The sequence below is a fragment of the Salvia hispanica genome, chromosome 6 (genome assembly GCF_029641045.1).
Source record: "Salvia hispanica isolate PSC_SH4W2 chromosome 6, Shi_PSC_v1, whole genome shotgun sequence".
NCBI classification, from domain to species: Eukaryota; Viridiplantae; Streptophyta; class Magnoliopsida; order Lamiales; family Lamiaceae; genus Salvia; species Salvia hispanica.
In genome coordinates, this window is record NC_142697.1 from 46,004,480 (window position 1) to 46,021,610 (window position 17,131).

The window sequence follows — 17,131 nt, forward strand, 5'->3', positions numbered from 1 at the left end:
TAATTAAAAAATGAATATAAAAATGGTATTTCATTTCACTAAATTTACTGATTTAATCTAGTAGTAATATTTTTACACAATTAATAATTCCACAAATAAAATTTAGTTTCTGCCATTTTGAATTGAAGATAAAAAGGTCCTCATATAAACTGAGGAAAGTAAAGAAGAAGATTGGAAATGGCAGCCTATGCCGCTCTCGTCTCTGTAATGCAAATCATTGATCAAATTGAAAGCCATCCTCGCCCTCCAATCTCTCTCCACAAAAATCAGGTTGAATCTCTCACTCAATCGATTACTCTCCTCCAAGAATTTCTCGAGCATTATTCTTCCCACGGCGGCTACACTGAAGAAGAAGATATTTGGGAGATTCGCATAGCAAAAGCAGCGTACTCAGCTGAAGATGTGATTGAGTCTCATATAGTGGATCAGATTCTTGCTCGATCCACAAATAATGGCGAAAACACCAGCTCCACTGGATTCTATCAAGGTATTGTTGAATTCACAGTCAAAATTTAAAAAAATTGTTGATTTAATTTAGTAAGCTCACTTAGATCTGTTGTTGATTTACATTAAAAATTAATATGGTTTATTGGATTTAATTAGTGTGCAAACTAGATCTCTGGTGCTTAATTTACAGTCAAGAATATTTTTTTTGTTGAATTAGTTAACAGTCAAGATTGCATTTTTTTGGTTGAATTTTATGTAGTGTGCACACTATATCTCTGCTGTTGAATTTACAGTCAAGAATATTTTTTTCGTTGAATATAATTCATTGTCACACTAGATCTCTGTTATTGAATTTACAATCAAGAGTAAAACAGTTTGTTGAATCTGATTTAGTGTTACAGTAGATCTTTGTTGCTGAATTTACAGCCAAGAATATAATTTCTGTTGAATTGAATTTAGTGTGCAAAACTAGATCTCTGCTGTTGAACTTACAGTAAAAGTAAAATTTGGTACTTGAATTTAATTTAGTGTCACACTAGATCTTTGTTGTTGAATTTACAGCCAAGAATATAATTTCTGTTGAATTGAATTTAGTGTGCAAACTAGATCTCTGCTGTTGAACTTACAGTAAAAGTAAAATTTGGTACTTGAATTTAATTTAGTGTCACACTAGATCTTTGTTGTTGAATTTACAGCCAAGAATATAATTTCTGTTGAATTGAATTTAGTGTGCAAACTAGATCTCTGCTGTTGAACTTACAGTAAAAGTAAATTTTGGTACTTGAATTTAATTTAGTGTCACACTAGATCTTTGTTGTTGAATTTACAGCCAAGAATATAATTTCTGTTGAATTGAATTCTGTGTGTGCTCTAGATTTCTGTTGTTGAATTTACAGTGAAGAATAAATGTCTCTTGAATTTAGTAGTAGGCAAACTAGATGTATGTTGTTGGGCACACACACTGACACACACTCAGAGAGCACACTATAACAGTTAGCCTTACATCTCTCGAGAAAATTTTTAACTAAGTCGGTGGTAATATTGTATTCAACAGGTCTGCAGAAAGTGATAGAAGAAATGAATTCGATAAACATTGAGATTAAGGAGAAGATGGTAGTCCAAGACAGAATGCGTATCATAAAGTCTGTTACTGCTGATGCTGCAGGCTCGTCTAGATCTACTTCTGGTGCTCAGAAGGTTACCATGGTTGGTTTTGATGAAGTCTTGTATCAAATGCTGGACAAGATCACTGGAGGACGGCCTGATCGCCAAATCATCCCGATTGTTGGAATGGGTGGGATCGGTAAGACGACCCTTGCTCGAAATATCTATGCAAATCCACTTGTCCGGCATCATTTTGATTTATGTGCATGGTCTACGATTTCTCAAGAGTATAATGCAAGGGAAATTCTCAGACAAGTCCTCGATCATCTAGGCAAGGGGAACATGGGTGATTTGAGTGAAGAGGAATTAGGAGAACAACTGTACAAATATTTATTCGGTAGGAGGTATTTTATTGTGATGGATGATATGTGGGATATTAAAGCATGGGATCAAGTTAGGAGATTCTTCCCTGATAATAGAGATGGAAGTAGAATAGTAGTGACTACAAGGCTGTCGAACTTGGCTTCTAACTTTAACTACTCGAATGGTCTTGATATGAAATTTTTGGATGAGGCCACAAGTTGGAATTTGTTTTCCAAAACTGTGTTCGGGGAAAAAAGTTGCCCTCTTGAGTTGGAGGACATTGGAAAGAAGATTGTGAAAGGTTGCAAAGGACTTCCATTGTCAATTGTTGTGATCGGGGGGCTCTTATCAAAGTCTGAACGAACACGAGAGAATTGGGAGTCTATTCAGCGAAACTTAAGTTCAGTTGTGAACATGGAGGATAACGAAAGTTGCTTGCAAATATTATACATGAGTTATGATAATTTGCCGGTTTGTGTTAAACCATGCTTTCTTTATTTGGGAGTATTGCCGGAAGATGACGAGACGCCGATCTCTCAACTCATCCCAATATGGGTTGCTGAGGGATTTTTAAAACCATTTGACGGGAAGAGTTTAGAAGAGGTAGCAGAAGAGTGCTTAGAAGAACTTGTCGATAGAAATCTGCTTTTAGTTGAAAAACGCAACCATTATGGAAAACTAAAATCATTCAAAATCCATGATCTCTTGAGAGATGTATGTTTGAGAGAAGCCGGAAAAATGAACTTTTTATCTGTGCTAAGAGAGCAGAGCATTCATGACTTCCCACAAGGCATATATCCACAACGCCGTATTCTGAGCATGTTATGGGAGTATCCGACAACACTTCTCCAATCTCTGGAAGCAGCACCACTCGTCCGCACTTGGATAGGGGATCTTCCAAAGAGTTTGTCGTATAATTTTAGATTGCTGAGGGTTTCCTTTTCTGATAAGTACTTTGAGGAAGAAAGTAGTGAAAATTATGGAGAATTTTTACTTCGGCTAGTTAACTTGCGTTTCTTTGTTGTTGATACCGATGAACATCTGTCTAGAATTCCTTCTGCCATCTCTTCTCTCTGGAATTTGCAGACACTAGTTCTGTATAACATGGGTTTTGACTACATTTTCGAGTTTTGGAAGATGCCTCAACTTAGGCATATCATGACCTATGAGGGGACACTTGATGCTGCGTACGGTCTCAATGGTGATATGAATGGGAAAGATGGAGTGTTCGTATTGGAAAACCTACAGTCTCTTTTTGTAATGAGCAATCTCAACTTCGGCGAGGGGGTGGTTAGAAGAATCCCCAATATCAAAAGGTTAAAGTTATATTATAATAAAACCTCAACCGAGGGATGTGATTACTGTCTCAGCAATCTTCAGTATCTTCACAAACTCGAAGTTCTTGGCCTTCGTTACTCAAATAATTTCCATAAATATTTGGATTCGGATCTCATCTTCCCTTCTTCCCTCAAGAAGTTGACATTGGAAAAGACCATGCTCCATTGGGAAGACATGGAGACAACGATAGGTTCGTTGCGTTGTCTTCAAGTTCTCAAACTGAAAATGGACTCCTTTGTTGGGCTTGAGTGGGAAACATTTGAAGGTCAATTCCTAAGTCTCAAATTCTTGCTGATTGAAAGTTGCGATATAGAGAGCTGGACGACAGACAAGACCCACTTTCCACGCCTTGAGCACCTTGTCCTCCGGAAATTATTTTGGTTCTGGGAGATTCCTTTGACAATAGGAGACATACCAACACTTCAATCAATTGAGTTGGAAGATTGTAAGGCTAATGTAGTGGACTCTGCTCAAAGAATAGTAGACGAGCAAGAGGAATTCGGAAATGAAGGCCTTCAACTTCGAGTGCAAAAGAATTTGTGAGGTAAGAGCTCAACCTTCTTTTTTTTCCTAGCTTCATTTCTGCAAGTTTCGATCATTTTGAAACATCCTAACGTTTGATTTTTCAAAATTGTTGTTTGATTAGTTGTCAACAAACGTAGTTCAATATCGATTAATCTTGTCTTATTTATTCAAGGTAGAATTATATAAAGATTATGTCAATTCTACAAATTTAAATCTTTAAAGTTAATAGATGGTACACATGTTGCTTTGTCTAGAATGTTAATTCTCTTTATTCTTTACTCTCATGTACAACTAAGGTGAGAAGGCCCATATATTGCTCTGTCTAGAATGTTAATCCTCTTTATTCTTTACTTTGATTTCATGTGTATCTAAGGTATAAATTTGTTCAAAATTTGCATCATATATAGTGGTTTAATTATTACTCCACGTCTCACACTCAATTTTTCTTCTGATTACATATACACAGATTTTGCTCTGTTTCTGTGAATACAGGTATTTTTGTGAGAATTCGAAAATATGTTTGTCTATACTTAAAAACTTTTTCAGTTTCATTGTGTAGTCAATGCATGCTCACATTACTCTCTCAAACTTATATTGATACATGCTCATTTTCAGTTATTTTGTACCTGTTCTCTCATTGCACCATAGAGATCCAGTCATGGAGAAGAAGGTTATGGATTGTTGCGACTACGAACATCCTTTGATTCTCGCTGAAATTGTGAGTGAAGATGAGACTCCAAATTGTTATGGGTGTGGCATTCCCGTAAATGATTTGGAGGTGGCATATTCTTGCACGGTGCAAAATTGTTTGAATAGGATTATCCTCCACAAGAAATGTGGAGAATTGCCTATTCAAATTTTATACCCTAAACACACTGAGCATCCCATTCACATGTTTGATTACCGCCAGCTTTTGGGTGCCTGGTGTGATATTTGCATGTGCGATCTTGGTAAGGTGTTTGACTACCGATGTCCAAGTTGTGATTTCAACGTCGACTTAACATGCGAAAGAATAAGTATTGATGGTATATTAGGGGTGAAAAGACAAGTAGAACACCCGAGTCACCCTGATCACCCTTTGATACTAATGAGAAGGCCATTATTTCCATTTCATTGTGATGGTTGTGGCGTTAGGGATGTAGACTTGGCTTACATATGCTCGACATGAGAATTTATGGTACACACATTGCCCCTCATTCTCCCCATAAATCTCCGATACCACCACCACCATCTTTCTCTTGCCTTCAGTTTTCCAATGAAACATTGGAAAGATATATACACTTGTGATGTCTGTCACAAAAGATTAGACAAAACAAGCTGGGTATATTTTTGTGGTGATTGCAGATTCTTTGCCCATGTCAGATGTGTTGCTCCATCCGCCACCGAAGGAGACTCAAACTTGTAAGTTTGATTGTTCCTCATGGCAATATTTTTCTTTCTGTTTGATTTGTGAACTTGCACAACACTTTTGATTAGTAAACACTAGATAAAATATCTTATTCGATCATTTCAGACGGCATGATGAGGATGATTCCAGTGTGATTGAATTTCCGCTACATGCCCATGATGTATCCAAGACGTTGATCACACCTTTTGTGATGAGAGAACAAGGTCTTGACAACATCCCGGATGTAAAAGACATGCCAGCAACGGTGAAGATGCCAGAGACCAAAGCAAGGTTTTCATTTTTATTCTACTATCACAAGCATCTGTTGAGTTTGGTTTCAGAGTTGTCCAGTAAAGATGATGAAGTTGATCACAACAATATGATGGATGAGAGAGATGATGATGATGAATATGATGAGTTGAAGATATGTGATGTGTGTGTCACACCCATATTTTCTCCTCCGTATTACGAGTGCGCTCCTTGCAAGTATTTTCTACACTCCATTTGCTACTTGTTTCCAAAAACTTTACCATCTTCTTACCTATGTGGTGATTGCCCAAAAACACATGATAAAAACCACAAATTCACACTCTATACAACCTTGAGCCTTATAGATATGAATGCAAATCTTTGCAAGTGTGGGGTTTGTGGGATTTTAACAAACGGAATGGTGTATGTGTGTGAAGAGTGTGAGATGAAGATGGATGTTAAGTGCGCTTCGCTACCAAGAACTATCAAACACGCGTCTCACCCACGTCATAGATAGCTAGTCTTGACTAGAATACCAGCACTAGCAGCACAATGCGGCAAAGTGAAAGTTTGCCATGGCTGCAAAAATTTGCTGAACAACTGCATGGCATATTGCTGCAGCGACTGTGACTTCGCGTTGGACTTGAGTTGTCCTATGCTGCCCGCGAGCATAACAAGTCGTGAATGGGACAAACACCATTCAGTTATGTTGTCATTTGACGCCTCTCTCGACCATCCCTCCAACTTTGTTTGTGACTCATGTGAGAAAGAAATGAATCCAAAGGGGTGGATGTATCACTGCCACAAATGTGACCTCTCTTTCCACTTTTTTGCCTCAACACGGCATTTGGTGGGTACAGAAACATCAAATTCGGGCGATGGTATGTGTTGGATGGGATTCACCCTAATCACCATCTCACATTCAGTGCCATCACTATCAAGAGAAGATGTGATATTTGTCATGTTGAAAGTTATATGCTACTGTGGGTTAGAATGTGCATCTTGTTACTATGTTGTGCTTGGGGAGAGTTAGCTAAACTGATGTAATATTCAGCTTTTACTTGTGGAAATAGATATTGATAATAATGTGCATATTAGCATGAATATGCAATGTACAAATGTTCAGTGACAGAATTCATCTAATTTCTTTGGTTTGGGAATACCAAAGATAGTAGCCTTCCAAGAATAGAGAAAAAACACCACTTGTACAAAATAATTGCTCACCGGTGACAGCATAACCTATGAACCTATAAGAGCACAAGGCCAAGCTCCGATGATCTCAGGATGTGCTTTACCCGATAGTTGTACAGATAGTAACGAAGCTTCCCGTCCCCGGGGTTAAACTTGAGCTTCTGCAAGAATGTCTCGTTCTGCATAACATCTAAAGCGTTGAAAACGTCGAAGTCCTTCTTCTTGGCAACAATGAGGGCATCGTTCATCAATTGAAGCAACGGTGTCTTGGTGGATACGTTGTAATAGGAGTAGGCCACCTTCAGAACTGAGTGCGTCTGGCTATCAAGTATCAAAGAGGGGACCGAGTAAAAACTGCAGAAATCAGTGATTTCATGGCTTTCAGGACTTTCGACTAGATAACTATCCACGACGTCTTCCTTGGGGAGCAGCCAGTGCTCGACGTCGTTCTCATCAAAATCTGGCGCCACAATGAACTGCTTCAAGTATTCCCTGAGCAAATGAGTAACTGCAGCAACATCATGAGGTTCCATCTTTCTGAAGCCGGGAGTTGCGGTTTGCTCTGGTAACTTGTTAAAGTTGATATAACCGGTCATGCTCGTCAATGCATCAAGTCTAATATACCCAACATCAAGTAGCTTCTTCGTATTCAACAACCTGTGCCAGTACCGACATGATGCAATCGGTGTAGGCAAAACAACACCAGCAGTATAAGCCGCCTGCCATATATTCTCCATACGAACCCTGCGACTAACCTCCTTAATCATGACCGGAGTAAGTCTTCTAGACCGGAGCTTCTTATGAACACACAAAAAATTGATCTGTGCAAGCAGCACTACAGCATCCCGGATACGAATTTTTGCAGGGGTCCCACTGATGAATGCAACTAGTTTCTTCGAAGTCTTAACCCTCAACCCAACGTGCCAGCTCGGGAAATAACCAGGAGGACAGAGTGCCCATCTAAGAAACTCTTTCGAGTAATTGAATCTAAACATGCTACCATCATTCTCAACATAGTTATTGGTCAATAAGGTATAAACCTCACTACACTCCTCCTCAGAATCCAGATCACATGTAACCAATTCATAGGCGGATGGAAGAATATACGGATCTTGCTTGACTTCAGATAGTGGTGTAGGCTGTTGAATCGGCCCTTCAGGAAGGCTCGTATCTCCAAGATCGTTGAACTGGCCAACCGGTTGGGTCTCCCAGAACTTATGTCTCTTCGAAAGTGAGAAGGTTTCTTGAACTGTACTTGCCAATGTATCAATTGACATTTCGATTTCCTTCTCCGAAGATGCATTGCTCTCGTTAGAGGTAATGTTTTGAGCTGGAGCATCGTTGTCAGCCATTCTCAGAGAACTTATATTAGTACTATAGGACAAGAAGCACAAATCAAATCCTCATTAACATCATGTATGCAGCTTAACAATACGAAACTAACTCATCAGATTCCTACTTTCATTCTATTCATTTGTTTCAACACTAATATCCTTCTTGGTATGATGAATGGAATTTGATTCCTACTTTCAATCTATTCATTTGTTTGGTGTGATGAATAAAGCGCGGAATGAAATGAGAATGCAAAGAAGCACCTGGTTCCATTCCATTATACCAAGAAGCACCATCAGAAACAATAATCACAGTCAACTTTAAGCATGAAGTCAGATAGAAAATTAATTGGAAAGAAACATAAATTGATTTTAACAATAACCAGACACTCATCATAAGCAATATTTGAACCATAGAAGCTCCATTCAATAAATCACTTTTCAATCTAAAAGTCGCACACAAATTTCCAAATAAAAAAGGTCTATATAGGCATGAAATCGAACAAATAAAAAGTTCAAATTTAAAGATTAAAGTCAACCCAAATGGAGATTGAAAGAATGGGTCACCTTAACCCTGATTCGCAACGAAGCAATGGAGATCAACGTAGCTGAAAATTTGTACTAAAAATGAAATTTGGTGGGTGATTTAATGATATGTCAAACTTAATCCTGATGAGTTCATATCGATAGTTTTTTTTTCAATTAAGTATTGAACTAATTTAAGTAGAAGTCAAATGAAAAGTTGCTGTCTTAGCAATTTGTTAATCCATTCTACTAATAAATTATTTAGTTTTGCAACTGAGTGAGATTCAACGAATATTAGTGCGTACATGGTTGGCCAATTAATATCCGTAGATCTAACTTATTTTTTAATCAGCAAGTCGTGTCATTACTAATACTCAATTTACTATATAGTAAAACTAAAATCTTATCAAATACTCCCTCCGTACAAAAAAATATAGATAGCTTCGAGTTTTATATGCAATTGATAAATTAAGAGAAAGATAAGAAAAAAATAAGAGGAAAAGGTAAAAATAGTGGAGTGAGTGTTAATAGATTACGTGGTCTATATCATAAATGATGGATAAGATTATGATTTTTTGAAAAATTATTCATATTTAAACTTTTTCTAATTTTGGGTAACCATAAAAATTAATAAAACTAGTCTATTTTTTAGGACTAGTAATAAAAATTTCAATAATACACACAAAATTTTTAACAAGTGAACATAATGATAATTAATTAATTGTACTTCCATTTACTTGCAAAATAAGCCATTCTATAAATGTATCTATTTTACTAAGAGTAAATGTCAATTTTGGTCTTAATTATATATGACCGATATACGAATTTGGTTCAAAACATCCACTTTTTGGAAAACGGGTCCATAACAAATGAAATTCGTGTCGATCAGTCTATTTCAAACGGTTCTGTCAATTTTTTACGGTCAACCGATTAGCAAAATTTTGACCCGATTAGGCTTAATCTCGAATTATTAGTCATCTAATTATTGCAAATGTTCAGGACGTATTTGATGTTGATAATGAATATGTAGGACTAGTTTGACGGTATTTTGTTCTATTTTTCTGCTTCATCTTCGACGAAATTATAGTCCATAATGTTATGTCATATATGTGTTTCAAATCTAGTTTTAGAACATTAATATGCATTTCAACATTGTCGGAATTCAAGAACATAGATAAGGGGCTTACATTCAAGATTCAAAATTTAAAATTCAAAAGTCTAAATTCAAAATCGAAATTCAATTGTTTCATTGGAAACGACAAATGAGGTTGACGGTAACGACTTCGTCTCGTTGATGGGCCGCCGCTGTCGCCGGAACTAATTGCAGAGCCATTTCTTTCTCGTCAATGGGCCGGCGCTGTCGGAATACAATTTCTAGGGGTGTCGAAATGGGTACCCGTGGGTACCCAAAACCGATTTTGCAGGTACCCGTACCCGAAAACTTGAATATTATACTACCCAATCCCGATCCGTATAGTTAAACGGGTAATCCCATACCCGCATCGGGTATCCCAAACCCGCAGTTGCGGTTACCCAAACCCGTAGACATAATTTGAATTGTGTATTATATTATTCAATGATATTATACTTTTAGCTTTCGCTTATTATCAATGCTAGTCATCTAATACAATAATTTTATGTACATGTTTGAAATTCTAAAATGAATTTTGGGATTGTTGCTAGTTGCTACACTACAAATTTTAGATTTGTATTATTTTTACTTTGTTGTATTTGCATAGTTTCCAACTATTAACTATGCACAAATATGGTGATTTCTCATCTCTTAAATATAATATGACTACGTATGAAATTTAATGCAAATCCAAATTTCAAATAAGCAAATATGATAGAAACATCAAGCATGTCTAAAATTAAATCACCAATCAAAAGTTTAATATAAAATAAAAAATAATTCACTTTAATCAAAAGTTTAAATATAAATCACTTCAAAGAAAAGTCTAAATATTTTAAATCTCTAATCTCTATGTTAACCTAATAAAAGTTTCACTTTCACCAATCTTGCAATCCTTCATTTGGCAGCGGATAATAATTGGAAATAAAATCTATCATTGGGGAGTATATATAGATTTGAAACTAACTAACTAAAACAAAATATTTGAAAATTCTAATCATAAAAATAACAGGTATTATCGGGTTTGACGGGTAAACCCGCGCGGGTAGCCCATACCCGCAAAAGTTTAAAACAAACTACCTGATCCCGCCCCGTTTCACATTATCATTGGGTAGCGGGTACCCGTTACCCGGCGAGTAGCGGGTCGGGTTGAGGGTTTCCCGATACCCGCTACCCGTTTCGACACCCCTAACTATTTCAGAGCCATTTTTTTTCTAGGGCTAATTTTGTAATTATTATTAGTTCATGATTAAACTTTAATAATCCATAAATCACAGTAGTAGTAATAAATAGTACTCCCTCCGTTCCACAGTAGTAGAGTCATTTTTCCATTTTGGTACGTTCCATAGTAGTAGAGTCATTTCCTTTTTTGGTAAAAGTCAACACATTTCTTCTCACCTGCTTTACTCTCTCTTACTTTATTCTTTCTACATCTCTCTACCTTTTTCATTTCTTACTTTATCTTCATTTATTTAACTCACCCAACACAATTTTTTCTTAATCTCCGTGCCGAAAAGAAATGCCTCTACTACTATGAAACGGAGGGAGTACTGGGGATGAAGGAAGTATAATTTTCAATTAAAATATTAAAATCAATTTTGAATAAATATTTTTGTCTCAAATTTGAAATAAAGCGGCAAATTGAATTTGAAAAGAGCTTTACCAATCTGCATCTGCCCTAACCTAAGACTACAGAGCGTCAGAATAGCAGAGGAGGAAGGGCGCAGCACTATCAGTAACTATAGATATTGAATCATGGAGAAGAAGGTTGTTGAATGTTTCTACCATGAACATCCTTTGATTCTCACGGAAAATGTGAGTATTAGTGATACTCCAATTTGTTATGCGTGTGGCGATTCCGTAGCTAATTTAGAGGCATCCTATGTTTGCACGCACCAAAATAGTTGCCGGAATAGGATTATTCTCCACAAGAAATGTGGAGAATTGCCTATTCAAGTTTTGCACCCTAAACACCCTCAACATCCCCTTCACCTACATGATTACCACCGGGAGAGTGTCGACCCTGCATGGTGCGATGTATGTCTGCGTGATCTTAAACCCGTGCTTGCGTACCGATGTTCTAGCTGTGATTTCGATGTTGATATAAAATGCGAAAGGATAAGCATAGATATGATACTAAAAGAGAACAGGCAAATCGAACACCCAAGTCACCCTGATCACCCTTTGACACTGATGAGAAAGCATTCATTTCCCTTTTGTTGTGATGGTTGTGGTGTCGAAGATGTGGACTTGGCGTATATGTGTAGCACATGTGAGGTGTGGATTCACAAGAGTTGTGCATCGTTGCCCCTCGTTCTCCCCTTAAATCCCCAATACCACCACCATCCTCTTTCTCTTGCCTTCAGTTTTCCATCAAAGTATCGCGAATATATATTCGATTGCGATGTCTGTCTCAAAAGATTAGATCAAACAAGTTGGGTGTATTTTTGTGGCGATTGTAGATTCTTTGCCCATATCCGATGTGTTGTAGGCTCAAACGTGTAAGTTTGGTTGATAATAATATCACTTACTTTGTTAGTTTATTCGTTTGATTTGTTAACTTACACAACACTTTGTGATGAGTAAATACTGAATATAGTTTCTTATTCGATCATTTCAGACGACAGGTTAAGGATGATGATGGTTCCGATGTAAAAGACATGCCAGCAACAATGAAGAAGCCGGAAGGTAGGAGTTATGTTCCTTCATTTAGTATTATTGTAGGAAGGTTAGGAGTTAAGTTACTCATTCACTATATTGCAAACTATGCATTTCTTAGTGCATCCATTTGGTTTGTTTATATAAAGATTTCTGATTTTTCAGCTAAACATGTTACTGTCTTCCAGGTCTTCTGCCCCACTTTGAAATCGGAATGCCTACTCTCCCACCAAAAATGATAGAGGCATGCATCCCTGTCGACTCTCGTATTCATCATGTTGTTTGCTACCTTCGACAATCATTACTAAGGGCTGTTTGTTTGCTGTAATATAGGGTAATATTTCAAAGTGGTTGAAGAAAGAGGTTGATAATGTTTCTACTGGAGAAGTGCTTTGTGAAGTGGAAACTGTAGGTTCTATCGCTACTCTACACTTACATACTCAATTTTACCATGCCCTCTTGGTAATCTGATAACTGATTGTGCATCAATTAACATCTTAAGGACAAAGCAACAATAGAAATGGAATGTATGGAAGAAGGATATCTTGCAAAAATTTTGCGTGGGGATGGATCAAGTGGGATTAAAGTTTGTGAGGTATCTATCTGTTATCCGAGTAGAGGTCTTTATATGTTCAATCTATGTCTTCCTACTTCTGTTCTCATCTTTCTGAACACATTTTAGAACAAGAATAAAGTTGATTGCTTGATTTATTAAGGGGTCTTATTCTTATTATGAATTGGCACCTTCACCTTGGCACATTCTTAATTTTTAGTGCTATTCAAATAATGTGTGTTAGGCTCTTAGTTAATTTGATCGTCTTTAGCATGTTGCTTGATGTTGCTCACTTGATTTATGTGATTTCAACTGGTTCAAACCAGTATTTATTTTCTTTCGACGTATTACAAGTCAATCATCAGCTGCTGGATGAAAATATATTAGTAAGATTTTGAAACTAGTGTGTTCGATTGCCAGAAAACTGGGCTGTCTAGATATTTGCCAGTCCGATTACCAGAAAACTTGAGGAGGATCATAGATTCGTAATGTAAATTAGATGAACTATCTATGATATTTATCTAACTAAACTAATTGTTTTCTTATTCTCATTTTAAATATATTGAAGCAATGTGTTTAAATCAGGTATCTCCTGCAAACATCAAAGGAACTAATCCTGATGGAAGCATTGACAAAGCAGGTATTGATTGTTGAAGATTATCCTGATAGTTATTGGGGCTGTGTTCATGTAGTTTGATGCCATCGAAAACTTTTAGGAAATGGATTTTGTTTGAAACCATAATATAAATCGGGTTTACATTCTCCTCTTACAGCTTCAAGTGGTAAGGAAGTTTCACAAGCTCCTAATGTTGCTAACGTAACAGTTGGCAGTTTAGATTACACTGACATCCCACACTCGAAGATCAGAAAGGTAATATTTCCACATTGCTGTCACAGTTACCCTTGTCTTATGTACTATATAAGGTTGCTGGATAGCCCTCTCTCACTCTCTCTTAATGATCTGAGATTCTGAAGCGATTTTGTATCTTAATCGTCGGAATAAGAGGTCTGTGTTAGTTAACATGCATAACCATATATGCGTCATGTGAACTATGAAATGTTCTAAAATCAATTATACCGCGTCAAGAGTTTTGACACGATTGCCATTTGTGTGACAGGTGACAGCTGAAGAGTTATTGCAATCAAAACAAACTATCCCACATTATTACCTGACTGTAGATACATGTGTTGACAAGCTTAGGGGGTGAGTGTGCATTCTTCTGCAAATGAGGATGGCCCATCCAAGTTATTTTTGATATTTTCTTTAACCTCAACCTGATCTGCAGATTGCTTTCCCAGCTAAACTCTTTGCAAAAAGCTTCAGGTGGCCAAATGATTTCTGTTAACGATTTTGTTATTAAGGTATGATAGGCCTTCTTCGAGGGAGTACTACCTGCTCATCTGCACTTTCTCTTCTTTCTCCTCCCTCAAGTTCCTTCTCTTTGATGAAAAATTTGCTGTTTTTTTATACTCGTATTTATGTTCTATGTCTTGGATGATTCTATTTCCATCGCAAACCTAACTATATTGTGCTTGGATAGATTTTCCCACCAACAATTCATTAAAGGCCTTTTTTGAGTGTAGGCTGCAGCGTTGGCCCTTAAAAAAGTTCCTCGGTGCAACAGTTCATGGACCAATGATTGTATTCGCCAGTAAGTATACTTGGTAAAGAAGGTTGTAGTTTAACCTTAACGCATGCCTTACTCACGACTTCTTGTGTGCCACAGGTTCAACAATGTGAATATCAGTGTTGCTGTGCAAACAGAAAATGGATTATATGTGCCTATAATTAAGGTAAGCCATCTTCGGGGTTGAATGCTTATCATGTAAAGTCAGCGTCTTCCCACATGATAGGAATGATCTGACAGTTGTTTGTGTGCCTCGTTGCCCTAAAACTCAAGGATGCTGACAAGAAAGGTCTGTCAAGAATCTCTGAGGAAGTCCAGCATTTAGCTCAAAAGGCTAAGGAAAACAGCTTGAAGCCAGAAGACTATGAGGTGAAACAGGAACTTCATCGATCGTTTTGAAGACTCAATTGCTTATCGTATCAATCTATATGTATCTGGTTTGCAGGGTGGTACATTCATAGTATCAAACTTTGGTGGCCCTTTCGGCATCAAGCACTTTTGTGCTATTATCAATCCAGCCCAAGCTGGCATTCTCGCGGTTGGCTCAGGTAACTTGAACTCTCTGTCTATTATCGCAGTACGAAAGATTAATTTGGTAGTTGCTAAATTGCTGGCGTTTGATGTGCTCTCTCTGCGTGTGCAGCTGAGGAAAGAGTGATGCCCTGTGCTGGCCCTGACCAGTTTAAGTTTGCATCGTTCATGTCTGCGACACTGAGCTGTGATCACCGGGTTATAGATGGTAAGTAGCTAATTGCAGTTGATACAATACAACACAGGAAATGCTATTTCAACTTCTATAATGTACTACTGAACCGTGTATAGGTGCCACCGGAGCAGAATGGTTGAAGGCGTTCAAAGGTTACATTGAGAATCCAGAGTCGATGTTGATTTAAAGCCGGCAATCCCACATGTTTTATTCTAACCCTTCTTTTGTCCTAGAAGAAATTTGTTCTGTCTATCCGCTTGTTGATACTGTAAATTCAGATCCGAACACAAGCTGAATTTGGTCATTTTAGTACATTTCCATTATTGCACAGGATTTATCAGGGATGTGATCCATTGCTAACTTTTTTTAAATTGCTAACTTGCTACCTTATCAATACGTTGATATTAATATGTCAACACAAGATAGCAGCATAACTTAGTCTTCCAAGAACAATGGAAAAACTCACTCTGTACAAATGACAACATGATCTAAGAATCTACAAGAACATGAGGCCAAGCTCTGATGATCTTAGTTCGTGCTTAAGCCTATAGTTGTACATAGAGTAATGAAGCTTCCATTCCCCGGGGCCAAACTTGAGCTTCTTCAAGAATGTCTTGTTTCGCATAACATCCAACGCACTGAAAATGTCCACATTCTTCTTCTTGGCAACAACGAGAGCATCATTCATCAATTGAAGAAGGGGAGTCTTGGTGGATACGTTGTAACTGGAATGCGCTGCCTTCAGATGTGAATGGTTCTGGCTTCCAAATACAGAACAGGAAACAGTGTAAAAACTGCAGAAATCAGTGACTTCGTGACTTTCAGGACTTTCAACCACATAAGTATCCATCACATCTTCCTTGGGAAGCAGCCAGTGCTCAGCATCATTCTCACCAAAATCTGGTGCCACAACAAACTGCTTTAAATAATTCCTAAGCAAACGAGTAACTGCAGGAACATCGCGTGGCTCCATCTTTCTGAAACCAGGGGTTGTGGTTTGCTCCGGTAACTTATAAAAGTTGATATATCGGGTCATGGTATCCCATGCATCAAGTCTATAAAGCCCAACATCGATTAGCTTCTCTGGATTCAACGACCTGTACCAGCACTGACAAGTTGCAACCGGTGTAGGCAAAACAATGGCAGAAGTATAAGACGCCTGCCATATATTCTCCATACGAACCCTGCGACTAATCTCCTTAATCATGACCGGAGTGAGTCTTCTAGATCGGAGCTTCTTGTGAACACACAGAAAATTGACCTCTGCAAGCAGCACTACAGCATCCCGGATACGAATTTTAGCAGGGATCCCACTTATGAATGCAACCAGTTTCTTCGAAGTTTTAACCCTCAACCCAACGTGCCAGCTCGGGAAATAACCAGGAGGACAGAGTGCCCATCTAAGAAACTCTTTCGAGTAATTGAATCTAAACATGCTACCATCATTCTCAACATAGTTATTGGTCAATAAGGTATAAACCTCACTACACACCTCCTCAGAATCCAGATCACATGTAACCAATTCATAGGCGGATGGAAGAATATACGGCTCTTGCTTGACTTCAGATAGTGGTGTAGGCTGTTGAATCGGCCCTTCAGGAAGGCTCGTATCTCCAAGATCGTTGAACTGGCCAACCGGTTGGGTCTCCCAGAACTTATGTCTCTTCGAAAGTGAGAAGGTTTCTTGAACTGTACTTGCCAATGCATCAATTGACATTTCTATTTCCTTCTCCGAAGATGCATTACTCTCGTTAGAGGTAATGTTTTGAGCTAGAGCATCATTGTCAGCCATTCTCGGAGAACTTATATTAGTACTATAAGAAAAGAAGCACTAGTCATATTTCTGAATAAGCCAAAAGATACAAATCCTCATTAACATTATGTATGGACTGAATGCTTCAACACTAACACCCTTCTTTGTATGATGAATGGAATGTGATCCTACTTTCAATCCATTCATTTGTTTGGTGTGATGAAATAAAGCACATAATGAA

The 17,131-nt window shown here is 37.7% G+C and overlaps 4 protein-coding genes and 3 pseudogenes across 6 annotated transcripts; 5 read left to right on the forward strand and 2 right to left on the reverse strand.

The window, feature by feature from the left end:
• The first annotated feature begins 174 nt into the window (after window positions 1-174).
• LOC125207233 (putative late blight resistance protein homolog R1A-10) lies at window positions 175-4,531 on the forward strand. The gene is made up of 3 exons (XM_048106489.2): window positions 175-487; window positions 1,502-3,796; window positions 4,393-4,531. Exons 1-2 carry the CDS (start codon window positions 178-180, stop codon window positions 3,793-3,795), a joined length of 2,604 nt encoding a protein of 867 aa, XP_047962446.2. The 5' UTR covers window positions 175-177; the 3' UTR covers window position 3,796; window positions 4,393-4,531.
• Window positions 4,436-4,945, forward strand: LOC148923961 (protein VACUOLELESS GAMETOPHYTES-like). The gene has a single exon (XM_089061650.1). The coding sequence runs from the start codon at window positions 4,436-4,438 to the stop codon at window positions 4,943-4,945; it is 510 nt and encodes a 169-aa protein (XP_088917776.1).
• Window positions 4,944-6,505, forward strand: LOC148923962 (uncharacterized; annotated as a pseudogene). The gene is made up of 2 exons (XR_016133053.1): window positions 4,944-5,178; window positions 5,291-6,505. The product of XR_016133053.1 is annotated as an uncharacterized LOC148923962 (transcript).
• A 126-nt stretch (window positions 6,506-6,631) lies between these two features.
• LOC125207234 (glycylpeptide N-tetradecanoyltransferase 1 pseudogene) lies at window positions 6,632-8,608 on the reverse strand (annotated as a pseudogene). Its single transcript, XR_016133054.1, has 2 exons — window positions 8,503-8,608; window positions 6,632-7,978 (listed from the first exon to the last, which is right to left on the reverse strand). The product of XR_016133054.1 is annotated as a glycylpeptide N-tetradecanoyltransferase 1 pseudogene (transcript).
• A 2,739-nt stretch (window positions 8,609-11,347) lies between these two features.
• LOC148923963 (uncharacterized) lies at window positions 11,348-12,578 on the forward strand. Its single transcript, XM_089061651.1, has 3 exons — window positions 11,348-12,093; window positions 12,213-12,280; window positions 12,439-12,578. Exons 1-3 carry the CDS (start codon window positions 11,348-11,350, stop codon window positions 12,576-12,578), a joined length of 954 nt encoding a protein of 317 aa, XP_088917777.1.
• A 497-nt stretch (window positions 12,579-13,075) lies between these two features.
• On the forward strand, window positions 13,076-15,342 carry LOC148923964 (dihydrolipoyllysine-residue acetyltransferase component 2 of pyruvate dehydrogenase complex, mitochondrial-like). The gene is made up of 12 exons (XM_089061652.1): window positions 13,076-13,147; window positions 13,241-13,288; window positions 13,389-13,452; window positions 13,577-13,674; window positions 13,922-14,007; window positions 14,090-14,165; window positions 14,388-14,455; window positions 14,531-14,597; window positions 14,705-14,800; window positions 14,877-14,979; window positions 15,075-15,170; window positions 15,254-15,342. Exons 1-12 carry the CDS (start codon window positions 13,076-13,078, stop codon window positions 15,322-15,324), a joined length of 945 nt encoding a protein of 314 aa, XP_088917778.1. The 3' UTR covers window positions 15,325-15,342.
• Window positions 15,343-15,633: 291 nt separating this feature from the next.
• On the reverse strand, window positions 15,634-16,929 carry LOC148923965 (glycylpeptide N-tetradecanoyltransferase 1 pseudogene; annotated as a pseudogene).
• Window positions 16,930-17,131: the final 202 nt, after the last annotated feature.

Bases quoted from the DNA above. Each gene is read 5' to 3' on its own strand.
- LOC125207233 (XM_048106489.2), top strand. From the start codon at position 178: ATGGCAGCCTATGCCGCTCTCGTCTCTGTAATGCAAATCATTGATCAA. The intron at 488-1,501 runs GTATTGTTGAAT...TGTATTCAACAG, and splicing joins CTCCACTGGATTCTATCAAG to GTCTGCAGAAAGTGATAGAA.
- LOC148923961 (XM_089061650.1), top strand. From the start codon at position 4,436: ATGGAGAAGAAGGTTATGGATTGTTGCGACTACGAACATCCTTTGATT.
- LOC148923963 (XM_089061651.1), top strand. From the start codon at position 11,348: ATGGAGAAGAAGGTTGTTGAATGTTTCTACCATGAACATCCTTTGATT. The intron at 12,094-12,212 runs GTAAGTTTGGTT...CGATCATTTCAG, and splicing joins TGTGTTGTAGGCTCAAACGT to ACGACAGGTTAAGGATGATG. The intron at 12,281-12,438 runs GTAGGAGTTATG...ACTGTCTTCCAG, and splicing joins AACAATGAAGAAGCCGGAAG to GTCTTCTGCCCCACTTTGAA.
- LOC148923964 (XM_089061652.1), top strand. From the start codon at position 13,076: ATGTTGCTTGATGTTGCTCACTTGATTTATGTGATTTCAACTGGTTCA. The intron at 14,598-14,704 runs GTAAGCCATCTT...CTAAAACTCAAG, and splicing joins TATATGTGCCTATAATTAAG to GATGCTGACAAGAAAGGTCT. The intron at 14,980-15,074 runs GTAACTTGAACT...CTGCGTGTGCAG, and splicing joins CATTCTCGCGGTTGGCTCAG to CTGAGGAAAGAGTGATGCCC.